Raw genomic sequence first — 21,847 nt, 5'->3', positions numbered from 1 at the left:
TTTCAGAGATGACAAGCTATCTCAGATTCATCTTACACATTCCTGATAAGGAATCAGCCTTTTTTCTAAGGGGCTCTGGTTCCTTTTAGAGGGAATTGGTGTTTGAAGATAAAAATTGTGCATTGGGGTGCTCTTTTTTTACTAGTTAGTAATTGCCTCTAGATAGCTGGCAATTAGTGGATAATACTAAGAAACATACATATTTTTAGAATGAGAAAAATACTTTCAGGGTTTATAAAACTGATGTTTCCAATTAAAATGAAAATAATATGAGGTTTTGCCCAACTTATTTCATTTATATCATGTATCTCTTAAACTATTATCTCTTTTTTTTTTTAAATTTTTTTTTCAACGTTTATTTATTTTTGGGACAGAGAGAGACAGAGCATGAACGGGGGAGGGGCAGAGAGAGAGGGAGACATAGAATCGGAAACAGGCTCCAGGCTCCGAGCCATCAGCCCAGAGCCTGACGCGGGGCTCGAACGCACGGACCGCGAGATCGTGACCTGGCTGAAGTCGGACGCTTAACGGACTGCGCCACCCAGGCGCCCTTAAACTATTATCTCTTAATCTTGCCATGAGATCTAGGTTTTTCTGTAGCTAAGGAATCGTGAGAGAGACTAGTTATTTCCTATATACTTAAGAATGTCACCTCCACTCCGTTTTTCTCAATTTCTCTATTTTAAAGTTGAAATAAAATTGGGGTGCCTGGGTGACTCAGTCAGTTAAGTGTCCGACTTCAGCTCAGGTCTGATCTCTCGGTTCATGGGTTCTGGCCCCTCGTTGAGCTCTGTACTGACAGCATGGAGCAGCAAGGATCCTGGAGCCTGTTTCAAATTCTGTGCCTCCCTCTCTCTCTGCCTCTCCCCCACTTGCACTCTGTCTCTCTTTCTCTCTCTCTCAAAAATAAATAGACATTAAAAAAATTTTAAACGAGTAATATGGAAGTCAGTTCATAGAAGTATCATGGGATTGCTTTGCAGTGTTGAGGAAAGGCAGAATAATAACACTGATTGAAAACATGGTTTTGCGAGGCAATGTTGTAGCAGATGTTTATATATCACACATATTTCTCATTCCAGCCTTAAACAAACCTATGAAGTAAATATTTTTATTAGTCCCATTTTGCAAATGAGAATCCTTGGACTTAAAAAGAAGTTAAATAATCCAATAGGATGGCTATAATAAAAAAAGACAGATAATTAACAAGTGCTAACAAGGATGTACAGAAACATTGCTGGTGGAAGTGTAGAATGGTGCCACCACTTTGGAAAACGACAGGTCCTCAAAAGGTTAACATAGAGCTACCATATGACCCAGAAATTCCAGTCTGAGATTTATACCTAAGAGAATTCAAAATATATGTCCACATAAAAACTTACACATGAAGGTTCCTAGTAGCATTGCTCATAATAAGCAAAAAACCCAAAATAACAACTCAAAATATCCATGAATGGATAAACTAAAAGTCATATAGCATAATAATAGAATATAATTCAGCCATATAAAGGAATGAAATACTGACATATGCTACAACCCAGATGAACTTGGTTCTTCTAATAAACGGAAGGCCACATATTGTTTGACTCCATTCATATAAAATGTCCAGAACTGGCAAAGCCATAGGAACAGAATGCGGATTAGTTAGTGGTTACCAGGGGCTGGAGGAAATGGGGAGTGGCTGCTAATGGCATGGGGTTTCTTTTTGGAGTGATAGAAATGTTCTGGAATTATGCAGTCATGATCATTGTACAACTTTGTGAATATACTGAAAACTGCTGAGTTGTACAATTTAAAAGGGGGAATTTTATGGTATATGAGTTATATCTCAATAAAGCTGTTATTTTAAAATTAGGTTAGGAATTTATGTAGCATTACAAAATTGGAACAGGGTAAGCCAATACTTGAACCAAAACAATCTAGCTCTAGAACCTGCATTTTTAATGGCTCTATTTTCTATATCTCTAGTGAGAAGAAATATAGTAGCTGGTATCATTGTATTTATCATCCACATGCCCCAAAGTAGAATTTAGTACATGTCTAATGGCCAGACTCAAGACTTCCATGAATAGTTTTCTCAAAACAGAGATTTTGATAATAATTAATCAGTTATTAATTATTATCACAGGCAAGAACCTGGATGATATATATTTCATTGGAGATAGAAGCTAAATAGTGTTCATTAACTTCCTATCATTGATTCTTCTTATTCTCTCACACCTCACATCCAACCTATCACAAATCTTTGCTTTGTCTTCAGAAAATATCCAGAATCTGACCTCTTCTCACTGCTGCCACCAATGTCACCTTCATCCAGGCCACCATTATCTTTCGCCAAGACATTGCAGTAGCTTCTTAACTGGCCTTGCTGTCCCTTTGTTCCTATCTAGTACATGTACTCTGCACAGTAGCCATAATGTTATGTTAAAAATGAAGATCATCAGATTCCTCCTTTGCCTCTTCTCAAAGCCCATTGCTCTCAGTATAAAATCCAAAAGCTTTCCTAATCCTCCAAAATCTGTTAACATCTCTGACCTCATCTACTCATGTTCTTCTTTTCTTATAGTACCCAGATATTTTAGTTTCATGTCTTAAACAATCATCTGATCGTACCTCAGTAACTTTGCACTTACTGTGCAAGGAACACATTACCTTTTAAGTAGCTGTTGCCCTAGAAATCCACATGATCCCCTCACTACATTAACATCTCCTCTCATATTCCACCTTAACAGAGAGGTCTTTCCCAAATGTCTTGCCTAAATGATATGCTCTCTAACCTCTTGCCCTGCATTGTTTTTTTAATAGCACTTATCACCACCTGACATATATTTGTTTATTGTTTTCTCCACGCACCACTCCTAAACAAGTCAGGATCTTAAAGAGATGCCTGTACTTTCATGTTCTTTGAAGCATTATCCACAATAGCCAAGATATGGAAACAACCTAAATGCTAACTGACAAGTCAATAAGCACATGTGATATATACATATAATGTAATATTACTCAGCTTAAAAAAGAAAGGAGATTTTGCCATTTGTCACATGGTTGGACCTGAAGGACATTATGCTAAGTGAAATAAGCCAGACACACAAAGGCAAACAATTTATAATCTCACTTATAGGTAGAATCTAAAATAGACAAACCTATAGAAACAGAGAGTAGAATGGTAGTTGCTAGGAACTGAAGGGAGGGGAAAAATAGGGACTAACGGCCAAACGGCATAAGGCTTCAGTTATGCAAGATAAATATATTCTGGAGACCTACTATATAGCATAGTGCCTATAGCTAACAATCATATATACTTAAAATTTACTAAAAAAGTACATCTCATGTTGTATTCTTACCACAATGAATAAATAAATAAATAACAATAAAGGAGTCAGGAGGAAACTTCAGAACGTGATGGATATATTCAATACCTTCATGGTGGTGATGGTTTCATATGTGTATACTTTTCCACAAATACATTGAGCACAAATTCATTTCCACAAATTCATTTCCACAAATTCAATATTATACATTTAAACATTTTCAGCTTTGCTGAGGTATAAATAACAAATAAAATTATAAGATGTAAACATGATAATTTTGTATATGTATACATTATGAAAGGATCCTCCCTCATCAATTTAATTAACACATCCATCTGCTTCATACTTACCTTTTAGAACATTTAAGTTCTAATCCCTTAACACATTTCAATAATACAGTACAATGTTATCAATTATAGCCACTAAGCTATACACTAAATCCTCAGATCTAACTCATAACTGAAAGTTTGTACCCATTTACCAACCTCTGTCTCTTTCCCCAATTACCCATTCCTGATAGTCATTTTCTACCTTGTTTCTGTAAGTTCCAGATGTTTTTTTTGGTTTTTTTTAGATTCCACATAGAAGTGTGTTATATTTCTTGGTCTGGCTAATTTATCTTAGTATAATGCCCTCAAGTTTCATCCATGTTGCCACAAATGGCAGGATTTCTTCTTCTTTTTTAAGGCTGAATAATATTTTATATTTTATTGAATACATATGCCACGTTTTCTTTATTCATCTGTCAAAAGACACTTTGATTGTTTCAAAATCTAGGCTATTGTGAATAATGTTGGAATGAACATGGGAGTCTTTTGGAGCAAGGCCACACCACCTTTTGGAGCAACTGTTCTATTTTCAACAAGAACTAGCTTTTTACTGGCTTCTGGCAATAACAGGTAACCATGAACCAAAGCAACTCGTTCTGGACTGGGGATTATCTTGTTTATACAGCCATGAAGTTAGGCATTTCCAGCAGTAATCTATTATCCATTAGAAATCATGTATACAGAGTGGAAACCCTGCCCCCATTAAGACCTCAAAGGCAAAAGTCCGATCCATGGATGGTTTCTTAATGTTTGCAAATATAGTTCCACCTATCTAGCTGCCACCTTTCTTTGAATTTGTGTTTTTTGCTTAAAGGGGTAACTTGAGGCCAGTTGACACAAAAGAATAAAACTCAAGGCCAGATTACCAATGACCCAGTATCAGTGAAAAGTGAGCTATGTGACATTATAGTGTGCCTCAGCCATGGTCAAAGAAGACAACTGGAAAGGAAATTTCTCATTGGCCATTGTGCTTGCTAGAAGTTTGGCTTGAGGACAGTCCTTTTTTTTTTTTTATATAACCTGTTATTGGTTTTGATTTTCCTCTCATGTCTAATATGCCTCAGAAAGTACTGCTACCCACGGGCTTACTGAGTATTTTATTTACTACCATAAAATGCTGCACAGCCCTTCTTCTAACCAAGTAATTTGTTTCAAAATGAAAAAAAAAAAGGCAATAGGTACATATTACATCAGGGATTTTATACTTCCTTATTATTCATGGATAGTAGACGTTGAAAGATTGGCCTATTGAGAATTCCACCCAAACATCAGCTGAGGGACACTGCTACATAATTTGGTGTACTGATTGCAGGAGGTGATATATTGGCTGATCCATAAGTCAACATTTACATTCTCTTCCATTTGCTGAAACTCCCTCCTAGCCATTTGAGTCTTTTGTGACTCTAGAGCAGCCTTTCTAAGCAGAAAGGCTATCATCATATTGTCTCAAATGATCAATTCTGACCATCAGGAGAAAAATAGAGCTACCGCCACACGGTAAGGTCTGGAATGTAAGTGCGCTGCTGTCTCTATGTTTTATCATTCCCTGAGGTAAAAGGCATTGAGAAACTACAACTTCATGCAATTGGATTTTCAAGGACTCAAATCCCTCATAATTTTTCCGACTGACAAACTCTGCTACAGACTACAAAGAAGAACTAGCTGGAATGAGTGACAGACATGAAGGAAAGTTAAGAGCCTTGGGACTAACTATAGAAGTGACACTTGTAATATACACCTGTATTTAGCTATTTTTCATCTTTTGTTGGTAGGTACTACCAGTGATATACTAATATACCAACTTTCTTTCCCCATCATTGGGCATAGTGTTTAATGATGGTTAAATTTACCATCAGTCCAGTTTACAGAGAAAGGTGAGTAGTACATAAAACGTTTATGATAAATTAGGTTGGGGAGGTGTTAACAACTGTACATTTTTTATTAAGGTAATTAATGTTGTGGGGTACTGGGGTGGCTCAGTTGATTAAGCCTCTGACTTCGGCTCAGGTCATGATCTCACAGTTCAAGAGTTCGAGCTGCACGTCAGGCTCTATGCTGACAGCTTGGAGCCTGGAGCCTCCTTCAGATTCTGTGTCTCCCTCTCTCTCTCTGTTCCTCCCCTGCTTGCGCTCTGTCTCTCTCTCTCAAAAATAAACATTAAAAAAAAAATGATAAATAATAAAAATTAATGTTGTGCAAGGCACATTTAGAAATATATGTATAGGAAGAAGGATATGTGTGTGGGCAGCAAAGTGTGTAGAATGTACTGAAGATGATAGTCATGACATTACGAAACCTCAACTTCTTCTAGCTGACTACCTCAATGGTATATAAATACAAAGACAGAAGTGGGTTAGGGGGAATGACACTTAGTTCAGTTTTAGTCTTGTCGAGTTTGTTCTATCTATAAACCATCCAGCTAGAGGTGTGGATTCAGAGCTGTATCCATGTGTCTGTAATTCAGAGAAGAGCTGAGGGCAGGAGACATAGACTGGAAATCCTCCTTTGTGTATAAACACAACTACTTGCGTTGATGAAATAATCCAAGGGGCATGAATAGAAGAGAAGAGGAACATGATGAAACTTTGGAGAATTGAAATTTGAAGGACTGGCAAAAGTGAGGGCAAGTCAAGGGCCTTGGGAGCTCCACAAATGTAGGAGCACTATTAAAACTGATGTCACAGTGGGGCACCTAGCTGGCTCAGTAGGAATAGTGTGCAACTCTTGATCTCAGCATAGTGAGTTCGAGCCCCACATTGGGTGGAGAGATGACTTAAAAATAAAATCTTTAAAAAAATGATGTCACAAAAAAAGCGAGAAAAATGTTTTAAGTGGGAAAGAGTGATGGGTGTGTGGGTAGGTCAATAGGATAAGCGTCTGACTTGGGCTCAGGTCAGGATCTCACAGTTCATGGGTTCAAGCCCTGTCTCGGGATCTATGCTGACAGCTCAGAGCCTGGATCCTGCTTTAGATTCTGTGTCTCCTTCTCTCTTCTTCTTCCCCACTTGTGCTTTGTTTCTCACTTTATCAAAAATACATAAACATAAAAAAAAAACTTTAAAAAAAGTGAAAATAGCATCAGACCCTACTTTTTTATTTATTTATTTTTTAGAGAGACAGAAACAAAGTGTGAGCGGGGGAGGGACAGAGAGAGAGGGAGTCACAGAATCTAAAGCAGGCTCCAGGCTCCAAGCTGTCAGGGCTTGAACTCATGAACCGTTAGATCATGACCTGAGCCAAAGTTGGATACTTAGCTGACAGAGCCACCCAGGCATCCCAATATCAGACCCTACTTAAAGAATTTTGAGGCTGCTGGTGTCCTAAGCAGAGAAGTTGTCATAGAATGAAAGGGGCGATGTAATTGGCATAGAAAAGTGGGGGAAGGGAACAAAAACATAGTTTCAATAAGTTTAATAGGATTTAAGTTTAAGACGCAATAGGATAATGGCTTCATGAGATAAAGAGTAGAAAAAAAACATTTTGGAGAGGCATGATATGACTCAGTTTCTCATTGAGTTGTAGCATTCTTATTATTATCAATAAAAACATATGCTCATGAATTGCTTGAAAACTTGTATTTATTTTTCACATCCAGTCAACAAGAGAAAAAAATGCCTCAGAATGAGAATTCACACTTTGAGTGAGATACAAATGTTTAGTTATTCTATTTTAGTGATTTTTGTGCATTTATAAAATAAATACCTGGCCTGTTATACTTGGAAAGGTGATATTGGCGTTAACTGACTGTTGGGAGTGTAGACTGTTTGCACATATCTAAGCAAGAACATGCCGTGATGTGCCTATATCTGTAAGGTATTGTACTGCCATTAGGACAGTCAAGAAAAATTTCCCGGAATTCGTACTTATCTTCTTGGCAGCAAAGACATGAATTTGCCAGCTGAAAGATATGATAATTGTACCTAAAGGAAAAGAATATTCAGCAATAAATATTTTTGGGATATCTTCTGAAACAAATTGACATCAATGCTCAAATTATAATTGTCTAAGCGATTTAGCAATCCTTCCAACCAATTTATTCTTTACCTATACTTTGCATTTCCCCCTCACCATGAACTTCTGACGTGGATCAGTGATAATTGGTATGTAAGACAAAAGAAATCCAAAATGGAAATTTATAATCTTATAATTAGAATGTTATGGTGAAAAAATATAAACATATTTTTAAATATACAACTTCATACCAAATTATTATTTTCAATCTACACATGAAAGTGTTCATGAAGGAAAAACAATATATATTACGTCTAAAATGCAAGTGACAGTTTAAAAACACATTTTTAAGCAAGACTATCTGCTTAAATACTATCAGTAATTACTGTGTGAAAATAAATACACTTGCTATGAATGTATTAGGTTTGATTTATTTAGAAGGCTACTTTAAAACCATTCATTACTGTTGAAAATGTTTATTTTATTTCTAAGATCTTAATGTCTTAGATATTTGTTTCATCAGGTTTGGATCATTAGCTCTCACGTAAAAAAATGTTCCATGTAATTTTTAAAACTTAATTTCCTCCACAATGTTACAAAATTAATGCACAGTACACATTCAAAGAAACACTCACCTGACAGTGTTCTTACATTCCCCTACACATCTTGCCATCTCAAGTTTTTTCTGGCAACCACGGTACTTAACAGTCACATTCACAAGTGAAGATCTACAATTAGTATTACCTAAAACAAAATGATAATAGAACCAGAAATGAGGTTTAACATTAGCAATTGCTAAGTCTCAGTTTTCTGAACCTTTAGTGGAGAATCATAACAAAAAATACTTCATAGTGTTGTTGAAGGGATTAACTACTTCAGCACCCAGCACAAGGTACCTGGTTAGTATTCAATAATTATGTTTAATAAATGTTATCTTTTCATTAGTGCTATCATTATTATCATAGGAGAAAGAGGATGGAGGGAACAAGGAGGAAGGGAGGAGAGAAGGGGGAAGGGAAGATGGAGCTGAATGGATTGTTTCTGACATCCATTTCTCATTGTTGACCATTCTTATTATCTAATGTATCAGTTTACAACACAACCTGCTTATATTAGAGAGCAAACTATATTTTTTTCCATGAGAATCAAATTTCTTCCTTGTAAACACCATTGTTTTTTACTGGGAAGAATGTTTCAACCAACACGAAAAAGTATAATAATACATAACGTAGAGATATCAATTGTTAGTTTCTGCATAAAGGTTAGATGACCTGTTATGTTAAAAACACAGGAGACTTTCTATTCATGATCTGACATTTTGTTTTAAAGAAACACTAAATTTTTGTTAACTGTTGACATTTCCTCTACATGTGGAACCTAATGTTACTTACATGTATAGCAACATTTGTTTGAATCATAGACTCTGTCTTCCTACAGGGGTAAGAGAAATAGAAAAAAGACTTAAAAACATAAGTATTATTTTATAAATAATATAACATTACTGAACTTACTGAAATTACAAAGGGGAAAATGGAACAGATAAATATGCTGATCTCAGATCCAGGAAGCATGGATGAGAGAGCATAATAATAAAAATGAGTCTGAATATTTACACTAAAAATTTTCAACCGTAGGGAGAAAGGGAAAAAAATATCTAAAATGAAGTCTTCTTTAAAATAACATGCAAGAAAGTAAAAAAATAATCCTCCCTTATGTTAATTGAAAAATACTTTCATACTGATATTACTACTAGACACTGTAAGTTTCTTACAGACAGGATTTTAACCTTACACGTTAAAACTCAATAAATGTTTAAATCCAACATTGGAGTACTGAAATCAAACTTTAAACTATATTATCACTTATATCTTCAGAAAGAAAAATTACTTAAGTTTGAACTGGTGAGCATTTATTAACTAATTTAATTAAGACTTAAGCTTAAAACTTAGCATTTACTAATACAAAATCCTCACCATATGGTGGGGGACAGTAAAAATGAAGACTGTGGCATAAAGAGCTGAAAAGTACACTTAAATGTGATTTTATGAAAACTTTGTATTTTTATAAGAAATGATTAACCCGAATCCATGAGCCTTAAAAAAAAAAACAAGGTTGGTGTGTTTTGGGTTTTTTTTTTTTTTTTTTTTTTTGGTTTGTTTAAAAGTAGCAAAATGCTTTCTAAAGTAACATACTTCTTCTAGAATAGCACTAGATTAAGCTTCACGGAGCCTGCAAATATAACTTTGATATGAAAAATATACTTGGCAATAAAAGGTGTGAAACAGATCTGGAATGGAATCCATAAGAAATTTATGTCTGTTGGCCAGACAGACTTTTCCAAATGAGAAAGAAGACAGATTGTGTTTATATTTAACATAAGAAGTGGATGTTGTTGATCATTACTTAAGAAGATAACTTACTTCTGCACACCAGGTCTGCTTTGGGCAGTCCTGGACCACTGCGATGAAACCAGTGCTGTGGCAGGAGTAGGAGATGCATGGATTGCTGGGGTCATCAAAGGAAGCACCAATCTGGGAGGCAGAGAGGAAGAAAGAAGAAAGGAGTTATTCATCTTGATTTCTTGTTGAGGTTGAAAATAAAAATCTGTAAAAAAAAATTCAAATTCAGATTGTTAAGTGAATTTCCAGAGGTACCTTCAGTCACTAATTAATATTTAAGAAAAGTGAGTTAAAAGCTGTCTACTTCGATGAATACATCAATATGCCTCCTTGAGAGCACAGATTGTGAGTCAAGATTCTGAATCCTCAAGTGAAAATTCACATATTCTATTCACCTACTCAGTCACTGTATTATATTTTAAAAATATTTTCAAGAAAGGTTGTATTATGATAACAGGAAATCAACCAATTGTTATGCTCTAAATTTTAGGGAAAAGAAGTAATCTAAGTAGAAAAATTGGCAAAAAATAGTTTTATCAGATTACTACAAATGATAAATGATAACAAATGATATATCCCACGAGACATCCTACCTCTACTTCTGCTTGTATACTTGTAAAGTTCTCTGGATTGCTTTAAAAATAATTTATGTTCGAAATTCAAATGCCAGTTTGGGAAATTATATTTATTTCAAACTGCAAAATGAACTTTCTGATAAACTGGAATTTTATTATTTCAACTATTTTACATACAAATGGTTAGAGGTAAAACTTTTCCTTTGTTCTTTAAACATCATCATATTTTATGTTTAAAAACTTGCATAGATTCTATGGGGCACCTAGATGGCTCAGTTGGTTAAGCATCTGAATCTTGATCTCAACTCAGGTCACGATCTCATGGTTTGTGAGTTCAAGCCCTGCATTGGGCTCTGAGCTGACAGTCCGGAGCCTGTTTGTGATTCTGTCTCTCCCTCTTTCTGCCCCCCTTCCACGCCACTCTACTCACTCTCTCTCTCTCAAAATAAAAATAAAATGGGGTACCTGGGTGTCTCAGTCTGTTAAGCATCCAATCTTGATTTGGGCTCTGGTCATGATCTCATGGTTCATGAGCTCGAGCCTCATATCGGGCTCCATGCTGATGCCATAGAACCTGTTTGGTATTCTCTCTCTCTTCTCTCTCTCTGCCCCTCCCTCCTTACACTGTCTCTCTTTCAAACCAAATAAATAAACATTTAAAATAAATAAATAAACTAAGAAAAAAAACTAGAATAGATTCTCAAATCACATTACCTTTGGAAACCAAAAATTAAGAAACCAAGACAGAAATGTGAACATGATAAATAAGTTAAAACACTCATCAGCTCTGTTTTATATATTTCTTAACATACCACATAGATTTTATGCTAGACTCTTAATATTTAGTATCACCAGCTCAAAAGGATTATCAATTTGAGAACCATGTGGGTTTTATGGCTTCCTGGTACCTTTTTTAAAAAGTTAAATTACTTTCCAAAATGCCAAGTCACTTGTCAAAATCTAGCCCTGAATATACGTGTTGTTATATTCACATAATGGGGTTCCAGTCTTTTGGGGTTTTTCATTTGATCTCTGACAGGTTGGCCATCTGATATTTCTGGCTATAATTACAGTTTAACTCTGTTCATTGATTTGAATGTCACAGAGTGTGCCTTCTCCATCTGGTCAGACCCCTGGGAAATTGTATTCAGAAGTTAGGTAGTTAATGATCAAGTACATTTTCCTCCTTTGAAGCGAGCCATGCTGAGTGTTACATTTGATGCTCCTTTTGAAGTGAATATAGGGGGGAAAAATGAACAGATTCTGCTCCACCATTAGCAATGATTTTTTCAAATTATAAACTGAAAAAGCCTACATTTATTCATAATTATATAAATAAAAATATTTTAAAGTAAAAACAGCCTTACCTTATACTCAGTATTGTTAAATAAGCACGTTCTTGGTTCTGAAAAATAAATACATTATTTTACCCTAAAATAAACATTATAATTCTGTTTTTATTTATAAACCAGAAATTGCATATGGAATCATATTTATCAACCAATTAAAATGTTTCTTCCCACAACACCATCATCTCCCTTTAATAAACTCATTATATTCATAATTATTAATTCTAGGTTTCCCCCACTCCAAAGATAGTGAGTTTTAAGAGATCAAGTATGATTCTGTTTTATTTATCACACTCCTCTAGCATGGAGTTTAACACATATTAGAAGCTCAATGAATATCTGTTGAATATGTGAATAAGTAAACAACTATTCAATTCAAATAATGTATTGTGAATACACACCACAGTATCCAATTTCACAGCAGGAATCATCAGCTTTGAACTTTACAAGCCTCTCTCCAGTTTTGCATGTGGGTGCAGAAGGGCACTCCTTGGGTTTACAGTCTACAGCCTTTGCATCAGTACAGGTGCATTTGTGGCAATTGGCAGTCCATATATCTCCAGGCTACAGACACAAACCAAGTTCAGACTTCTATTCAGATACAGGAATGACAGCAATTGGATTAAAGTAGAGACAAAGTGTGTACTTACAGATTTCTCTTCTCCCAGCGGACCATGACAAACTGTTAACATGAGATGATAAAAGGTAATTAAATTTGGCAAAATAGAACCATCTGTTATACATAGATAACCACCAGGTGGCCAATACAGAAAAACAGAATTATGGAGAATTGCATGGTGCCTTCAGGTGGGTAAATCACATCCACCTACTTTGAGCAAACTGTCTCTAATGAGTATAGATATTTCCTACTTTACAATCCCAGCACAGGTTAATTACTAATTTCTGCTGGCAGTGGTCAATAAATCTTATGACTGTTGTTTTACTTACTGTTTTACAGTCTGACTTCTGCTTCCATACCCTGCAAGTCACCAAGACTTTGTAATTACCAGTCCCTAAGGCCCTTTATCAGTTTTTCAAGTTCCCTACAATTGCTGACATTTTTAACTCTCACCTTCTTGAAAATGTTCTCCTCCCTTCAAATTCAACACTCTGAAATTCCTTTCTTTATTAGCAACTTTTTCTCTTCCTTCTCATTGTCTCTGTCCTTTCCTGGTACTTTTCTTCTATCTCCAGTATCCACTGTAATGTCAAGTGGATGACTCTCAAACTTGTAGCTCCAGTACAGACATCTCTTCTAAACTATGGGCCCAGGTTTCCCTTGGCCTAATAAATAGCATTGCAGACCTAATAAATGGCATTATTGAGACCCTCAAACTCAATAAGCACAAAACAGATTATATCATCTTGCCCCTAAAACCAGTTTCTCATCTAAACTGACTTCTTCCTATTGAGAACCAAAGTATTCTTTCAATTATTTGAGCTTAAAACTTAGGAGTCATTTTGATTCCTTCCATTTCATCACTTGGCACCCAATTGACTGCAAAATTCTGTATCTTCATCTTTACTTCATTCCCTTCCTTTCCTGGTTGTACTTGCTACAGTACTACTCCAGGATGTTGTTATCTTTAATCTAGCATATGTGGGCTTTTCCAGGGGTAACTCTGACTCAGATTTCTTCCTGATCCAATCAATTCTCTATACCACAGGTAGAACAGTTTTTCTAATGCCTAGTTTTCACCTCATCTTTGCCTTGGTTAAAAACTTTGGATGGCCCCTAATAGACTTATAAAATAAATACCTAATTTCAGCATTCTAGCTTCTGAGGTCTGCCACATGTGGCTCCAATCTATCTTCCCAACTTAGTCTCATTCTCTCATTTACATGCCCTGGACTAGCCTACATGTTCCTCTCAAATTCCAATTCTGTAGTGAAATACCTAAAGATTCCTCCAAAGTATACAATATATGTAATATATACATGACAGATAATATGTGCTCTCTATATAATACATATTTCAAGTCTTTTTTATTGTGGAATTTATTTTCAGCCTTAAATGAAAACTGTTTTTCTTTAAAAAATATCCCTTCTTCCACTATATCCTAAGATTAGAGAATTATTTTCTTTTTGGGGAGGGGGCGGATAACTTCTGTCACTTTCTAAAAAGCACATCACATTGGCTGGAGAACAGTGGGGACTCAAAATCCTCTAAAATTATCGAACTTTGGTTAACTTTAATTTCCCTTACTCCTCAAAAAATCTGGAATTATCTGGTTTCAAAAAATACTATTTTTTAAACAATTTTTTGATGACAATTTTTTGATGACGCTATCATATAATTAAATAAAACACTTTATTTAGTAAGTAAACTCTATTTTGAGTAAGTAACAAGAGGTATTTGTTTGGTTTGGCTGCATTAGTCTGTGGATGAGAAAACAGACTACCATTTGCTATGTATTTGGTGAATAAAAGCTAAATTCCTCCATTTCCAGTTTTCCTATTCTAAAACATTTCCACAGCTAGCAACTTTCATAGGCATGACCTCTGATATTTGATTTACAAGAAGAACCATTAATGTAGAATGGCTGATTTTCAAGTAGAAGTATTCTTGTTTTTTTAAGTTTGTTTATTTATTTTGAGAGAGAGCGAATGCATGCAGCAGAGGGGCAGAAAGAGGGAGAGAGAATCCCAAACAGGTTCCACACTGTCAGTGCAGAGCCCAATGCAGGGCTTGAACTCACAAACCATGAGATCATTGCCCAAGCTGAAGTCAGAGGCTTTACTGACTAAGCCATTCAGGTGCCCCTTGAGTGGAAGTATTCTTACCTGGAGGTGGTGGAAGTGATGCTGGACATCCTGTGTGAAAACAGGCACCTCATGTTAGCCTCTAAAGTTATTGAAATTGTTTCGGGGTAAAATAGTTATCTAATAACTGAAAATAATTGGCTACATTGCTAGTCTTACAGACTTATTTCTGTCTACCTTCCTGTGGGGAATAAGCTTAGGCATTCCCTGAGCCTGCACTGATGAGTTAACAAGGCATAAAGAATTACAAAGCCACAGGATGCTCACTCACACCCAAGTTTGGGTAAACAAGATTAGGTAAATAGGTATGGAGAGGGCAGGGCAGAGGCCCCAACATGGAGCAAAGGTATATGAGGTAAACAAGATTAGGTACTCAGGGCAGAAACACCCCCCAACTTAGTACTATAGCAGAAAGCTGCTTTCACAGGAAGGAAGGAACAAATTAGGTAAACAGGTAAATAGGGCAAAGGGGAAGTTGCCCAGAGCAACATAGTTCTCCCAGAGGGAGCTAATTAACAAAAGAAAGGCTGACCCTGAGGTTAAGTGCTCTTTCCTGTCCCCTAGACCAGTTTAGTTAAACAGAGGTGGTGCCTCACCTCTGCTGTAAACAACCTTCTGCCTGACCTCCTGGCACCAGGATTTTGTTTTGTACTAACCCAAACCCCTAACCCCGCATATTTTCAAAACCCCCTTTCCCTCATGTCCATGAGTTAATGTTGACAGTTTCATTATCCCTTTGTGCATGTCCATCACCATGTTTGTAAGCCTTCCGATCCTAATGAAAATAGATCAAGGACCCTTAATTGGGGCTCTTGTCTTCTCCCGGACATTAGTCATCTCCTACATTTTAATCCTGGGTCCCATTTTCTTGCTAGACAAGAAAGAACTCAAGACCCAGAGTCTATGACACTTTCCTTTTCTGCTCCTCATGGCATTTCAAATTGCACCTTAGAGAAAAATCCCTTTGGACCTCAAATTTGAATGGGAGGGGAAAATGGGAGCCTAGAGGAGAAATGAGAAAATATCAAGGTAAACTACTCCTTGATTTTTTTTGGCAGACACCTCCTATTAAAAGGACAGTAAAATATGCATTCAAAAAGGAAAAGGATAATTCAGGTATAGGAAAATGTGTTATTAGTAATCTAGTTTTAATCCTTTAAGAACTTTTATCCTCTTTTTAACTTCCTGAAATATTTCAATCTTATTCCATCTCCACCTGCACCAGATGGCGTAAGCTGGCCATATGTTTCTTTTTAAGTCTTCACATATCACATATTTTGGTCAACCCAACAATTCACTCAAAAAGTTCAAATTGTATTTCCAAACTTCTAAAAAATCAAATTAATATTTTAATTCTACCCACCAAGCAAAAGGCCAGCCTAGAATATTTGAAAGAACTTAAAATTGTTACATGTTGAGGTAAAGGGGCCACAACAACCAATAGGGGCAGAAGAAACAGAAGGGAAATTAAAGATGTGGGAGCTTGGGGATCAAATGTCTCTTTTAACTGAGGGAGGCTAAACTAATCCCCAATTATAAATGCTTAACAGATTAGCAGAAAACAGCAACCAGAGAGAGAAGTGTCCTATTAGGGATAAATACAGCAGAAAATCTTCCCTGATCAGAATTCCAAGGGTTCATTGAAGACATTTGTAAGAGGAGCCATAAAGAACAATCTCCTAATCTCCACATTGCTGTCAGAGTCAATTCTATAAAACATCTTTCTGATCATCTCATCCTCTTGACAAAATCCTTAAGGGGATCCCATTTAGTATATGGATAAAGTCTCATTTAAATTTAGAAATAAGGTTTTTTTGAACTTGCTTCTACTTTCCAATCTCATTTATCCCCTGAACCTCATACATTCATGACCCATACCTGGCTGATTCCTGAACTCATTCATGATATCACATGTCTCTGTCTTCTCATGGCTGGTTGGCAGGAATTCCCTCTTCACCCCAGCCAATATTAAACTCAGTCATCTCCTTTCTGATGCCTTCACTCAACATTACCAACTAATAAGCAGAAATTAATATTCTATTCTCACTATACAACTGGGACCATAATGATTATACATGTTTGGGGGTTAGCTTTAAATATACTGTAATGATAGTATCTGTGCGCATAATAATCTACCTACAAATACACAAAAGTAATAAAATAGCAAGGACTTTATTTTATTGATATTTTTGCTATTAGCTTCTGCTACAAGTCTAGCATATATAAAGAAATATTAGATAAGTAAAGAAATGGGATTTGCCCCATACTGACCTGTTCTATTTTCAGTTTCTTGGTCTTTTGTTGTGTCTAGAGTGGTTTCTAAAGAGAAATAAACTAATGGTATTGTCATTTTATTTATTAGGATAACACGTATGCATATCAAGTCTCTCTCTCTGTGTATATGCACAAATGACAGTGCAAAGTCATGCTCAAAGGAAGCTTTGTGTGAAATAAACAAGTCATTCCAGCACAGTTGGGTCATTTCATTTTACCTGGGTAGGATACTTTGGGTCTTGTTGTGATTTTAGTTGACATGGAGGTGGAGCCTGCAAAAGGAAATGCAAAAAAATTTCAAGAATAGCACATTTCATAATCCCATTCCCAGAGATTTCAAACTCCATAATTAAGTCTTCAGATGAGGAATTTTGGTGAAAGCCTAAACAATAAAAACAAAAACAAAAACAATCCTAGATTTTATATATATATATACATATATGTGTATATATATATATAAATGAACTTCAAAGTCATGTTCCAAAACTTTGGGAAAATCTTCCTGGCCTTTCTCTCCTGTTTCTTCTAGCTTTCCTCTCTCCAAACCCAACTCCTCATATATAATCATAGGTGCACTGATCATTGAGGAATTTGTACTGCCAGCAGTCACCTGTTTGCATTCTAGTTCCAGAGGTTTCCTTGACTCCAATGGAAGCAGTGGCTGCTAAGGGAGTTACAAAAGCAGTAAGTATAGGGGACTGGAGAAGCTAGACTTTGTCTTCAGATAAGCTGGTCTGTCTTCTGAGATGTCACCAAGAAAAGTTCATTTATTATTATTTTACTTACCTGTGGTAGAATTTCCAGGAGCAGTGGTTGTTTCAAATGCTTCCCTGGAGGTACCTAAAATAAAGACAGGAAGAGCAATGTGCTTTTTCTTGTCTCAGAAGAAAACGTCCTAAGACATGTCTACATGAGACAAGAGTTTTGAGCACCTAGCATGTACCAATGCATCTACTAATGCTAGGACATCCTCCTGCAATTGAAACATAAGAGGCCCCTATCTTAGAAACTCCTTGATCACAGAAATGAATTGAATATTTTCCCATGACCCAGGTAAATTTCACACTTACAGGTCTCCTTCTCTAAATGATACAAATTTTTTTCACATCTAATTCTTTTACTTCCTATAACTTTGTTTCCTGGTTCTCTTCTATTAGTTTTTGGGACAGTGAAGTTATGAGAGTGAAAAAAAAATGAGAAAACATCTGTGTTGATCAAGATGGCCTAAACATTCCCCTCAGCTTGACTAAATTTATAGACGTATCTTCCTGATTAAAGGGCCCTGGACTCTCTTTTCTTAGAGCATTTACTTTAGAAAATTTGTGGCTATAAATTCTTTCTCTGTCCTCTTGAGATACAAATCTTTCCCTAGTCTCTGGACAGTTTTACAACCCAAGAATGTCTTCCCCAAAGACCTTGGAGCCACCTCTTTGAAATATAATCACTGAGAATAACAGTAACCCTATCTCTTTGTCTCTATGGGAAGTTGGAGCCTAACTTTATTCTATAAGCACCAATTAGCAAACTTAGGTGGCTTAATCGTATAGACCAGCCTCCTCTCCAGTACTTTTCCCACTAGCTCACCCCAGCCCTTAAAATATCCCCTGGATTTTATTTCAGAAAAGAGGAGGTAAAACTCACTGCTACTGCAATGGGCTTTACAATAATTACAATAATCTTAAATAAAGTCTTCATTGCCATTTAAATTCCATCTGGTGCAATTTTTCTTTTCGAGTTCAAGTCTGGCATTCATTCATAGAGATAAATATTGGTTATCTGAAACACTTAGGTGAAAGAGAAGAATGTCAAGGATATAAACTTCATTTGAAGTCATTTCCACTACCTTGGGTGGGACTTTCTGGGACACCAGTAATTCTACTTGATGCCACACTAGTACCTACGAAGGCAAATGAAAAACATTTCATATCAGACACACCCCCTATGGCCATCCCCAAAAATTAACAGTGAGAAGAGAAAGTAAGCCGGGTGAAAGTCTGGGTCAATACTGCATCCAGCCCATAGATTCCCCTTGTGAATTACAAAACACACCCTTTCTGGGCAGATGTGGCCTCATAGATTTATGCCTTTTTAGAGGAATGTTGGCTGGATTTCAGCATCTATTCCTCCTTTTAGCATTGTGTCCTGTGTACCTACCTATACAAACTTACCTGGGTGCTCTGGTCTGAGTCCAGAAACTCAGAGCAAGAAGATAACAATGGCTGAAAAAAGTACATTCCTAATGAGATTCTGCCCCATTTCGTGGCCCTTTATTTTTACTCTCAACATTCCCCTACACCGAAGCAAAGCTTTAGGAGTCTTTAATGAGAATTCAATAGATTTGAATCACTGACTCTTACTTATTTACATTCCAACTCCAGTGGTCGCCCCTAAGAGAGGCAAACAAGAATGAGGTCAGGACTGCTCTGTTGATGTTGCAACAGTTAATTCTAGAGAAAGGATATTATTTTTTTTAACTTAGATACTCTGCCACTTACTAAATATTTACTAACCTGTATTGGAGCTTCCAGGAATAACTGTTGTGCCAGAGGCTACCCCAGTGGTACCTGCAATAAGAAGGAAGGATGAGCCTCACAAACCCTTTCTCACCCTAAGAAAAGTGTAAAATTGGCAAGTGCTCCTATTTCTCTGAGGCAACAGAAAACAATTTAAAACAATTTTTCTTGTATCATGTGTTAAATGACATGTTTTCTAATGCACTTCCTCATGATTGAAATGTTCAAAGAAAATATAAGAGGAAAAGCTACAGTTGTGTCAAAAATCTTATTTCTCTAGATCCAGAATCATCTAGAATCTTATTAGTAAAGGAGAGAATGTCTGTCTTATATTCACATGGTTTACTTCCAGTGACTTAACTCTTTGACTCTCCAGTGGAAGAAAACCAGAGAAAAACAACTGCATCTATACATATCTTGGCTGGTGGTGACTTTCACTAATTCTGGAGTATTGCCTGGCAAAAAAAAGGGGGTAAAGTTTCTTAAAAAAAGGTGTGTCTAGAGAATTACATCTACGGTTATGTTTCCTAGGAAAACTCAGGGAACTAACCTAATTTGACCCTATGAGCTATTATTAAAGGAAAAGGAACCACTTCCAGTGATGTTCATTTTCATTCACAATCTGTGTATAGTGAGCTCAAATGAAAAAAACCATGGAGAACCCAAAATCCAGTAAAATTCACCTGATGAAATTCTTGCTTCCTTAGTTCCAACACCTTCTTTAAAAGTTGTGGTTTCTGTAAGAGCAAAGAAGAAAAAAAATGAGAAGATTAAGAATTTGAAAATATGAGAATATACGGCAGTGTGCAATTTTGTCCATAGGCCCTTAAAGGGGAATTCCTTTTACTTCCTGATTTACCTGCTTGGAAACTTGCAGGTGATGATATATTTACAGAGCCTGTCCCAGTGGTAGCTGGGATGTGCGAGAGAAGAAAGAGACAGTAATGTCTTTCTTATTGGATGGGGATGATCATTTAGGAAAAATTCATGTGTTTCTGTGAAACAACATATTCCTTCTCCAGGACTCCTTGCCCCCAAAAGTAAAATAAACATTTTTTCTTGCTCTGTTTTATCCCCTATGGTAAATTCCATTCTTCTACGATCCCTGTTTTCTGGAATTAGTATCATGGAGATAGGTGCCTTCCCCGTTTCACCTTTTTCACTTCCCCATGCTTACCTATTTTACTTCCAGTAGACTGGCTCCCTGGAATTAGGTTGGTGACTCCTGAAGCTTAAAAAATGAAAAGAATTAAGAATCTTGACATTTTAATTATTTCAAAACAGTTCTCCCTTCCTATTTCAAAGTTTTATATCTATTAGGTCAGGCCCTCTGAAAAATGAATCTTACTAAAAATTACATATGTTGTCTGAAAATTCTGTTTGCTCCTGTTTGATCTGGGATTCTGAATCCCCAGATTAGAAGCAGAACAGTCTCCTGAGTCACATCCCAGGACTCCAGCACTCTGTCTTATAGACTTGACTTAATCCATACTGGCTGAGCCCAAACTATCCCCTTTTCCAGGCTCCTCTGCCTTTACAAAGCCCTTTTTTTGTAACACCTTTTAAATTTACTTTGAATATGTGTTTTTGTTTTAACTGTTTAAATTTCAGTAGAGTTGACACAGTTTCATTAGTCTCACGTGTACAACAGTGATTCAACAACAAGTCTATCCATCATGCTGTGCTCACCACCAGTGTTGCTACGATCCATCACCATACAACACTGTCACAATACCATTAACTATATTCCATATGCCGTCCCTTTTATCCTCATGACATACTCACTCCATAGCTGGAAGCTTGTTATCTCTCACTCCCCTTCCCGCATCTTTGCCCACCCTTTGAAGCCAAGGTATCATGTTTTAACTTCTTGGTCTTCTGACTATGTGTGTTTACCCTAAATAAACTCACCAGGATCCACCACTTAAATATCATTTGTAAGCAATCGGCTGACAAATGTGTATCTTCAATGTAGGTCTCTCTTCTGTACTCTAGTTGTACTTACCAGTTCTCCTGAGCATACTACTGAATACCTCAGAGCACTTTATTTTATTTTTTTTTATTTTATTTACTTGTTTGTTTGTTTAAATATGGAATGCTTCTTGAATTTGAGTGTCATTCTTGCACAAGGGCCATGCTAATCTTCTCTGTATCGTTCCAATTTTAGTATATGTGCTGCTGAAGCGAACACCTCAGAGCATTTTAAATTCAAACTACCCAAATTTGTCCTCACTGTATCTTCTATCAGTTATCAATTTTTTTTCCTCCTCCAGTATATTCCCAAATTTGGGGATGGCACTTCCATCCATCTACCTAAGCATCCAAACTATGAGCTAGATTCACCCAAAACATCCTTCTCTCCTTCACCTCTCCATCCCATCAT

General features: G+C 36.4%; 1 protein-coding gene and 1 non-coding gene across 2 annotated transcripts in view; both read right to left on the bottom strand.

The window, feature by feature from the left end:
* Positions 1–7,200: 7,200 nt before the first annotated feature.
* MUC19 (mucin 19, oligomeric) overlaps positions 7,201–21,847 on the bottom strand; it is a 106,217-nt gene continuing 91,570 nt past the window's right edge. Inside the window, exons 67-81 of the mRNA XM_045062664.1 lie at positions 20,642–20,695; positions 20,148–20,201; positions 19,462–19,515; positions 18,795–18,848; positions 17,738–17,791; positions 17,170–17,223; positions 16,949–16,996; positions 14,699–14,728; positions 12,565–12,596; positions 12,316–12,478; positions 11,933–11,970; positions 10,012–10,122; positions 8,983–9,022; positions 8,227–8,335; positions 7,201–7,560 (exon numbers count right to left, since the gene is read on the bottom strand). Coding sequence (XP_044918599.1) covers positions 7,377–7,560; positions 8,227–8,335; positions 8,983–9,022; positions 10,012–10,122; positions 11,933–11,970; positions 12,316–12,478; positions 12,565–12,596; positions 14,699–14,728; positions 16,949–16,996; positions 17,170–17,223; positions 17,738–17,791; positions 18,795–18,848; positions 19,462–19,515; positions 20,148–20,201; positions 20,642–20,695 — 1,079 coding nt within the window. The 3' untranslated portion in view covers positions 7,201–7,376. The remainder of the gene's footprint in view (positions 7,561–8,226; positions 8,336–8,982; positions 9,023–10,011; positions 10,123–11,932; positions 11,971–12,315; positions 12,479–12,564; positions 12,597–14,698; positions 14,729–16,948; positions 16,997–17,169; positions 17,224–17,737; positions 17,792–18,794; positions 18,849–19,461; positions 19,516–20,147; positions 20,202–20,641; positions 20,696–21,847) is intronic.
* On the bottom strand, positions 21,549–21,655 carry LOC111561506. The gene has a single exon (XR_002744159.1). It is a non-coding gene; the product is annotated as a U6 spliceosomal RNA (small nuclear RNA).

This window comes from Felis catus, chromosome B4 (assembly GCF_018350175.1).
Source record: "Felis catus isolate Fca126 chromosome B4, F.catus_Fca126_mat1.0, whole genome shotgun sequence".
NCBI classification, from domain to species: domain Eukaryota; kingdom Metazoa; phylum Chordata; class Mammalia; order Carnivora; family Felidae; genus Felis; species Felis catus.
The sequence above is the reverse complement of the archived record's forward strand: the minus strand, read 5'-3'. Positions and strand labels throughout refer to the sequence as shown.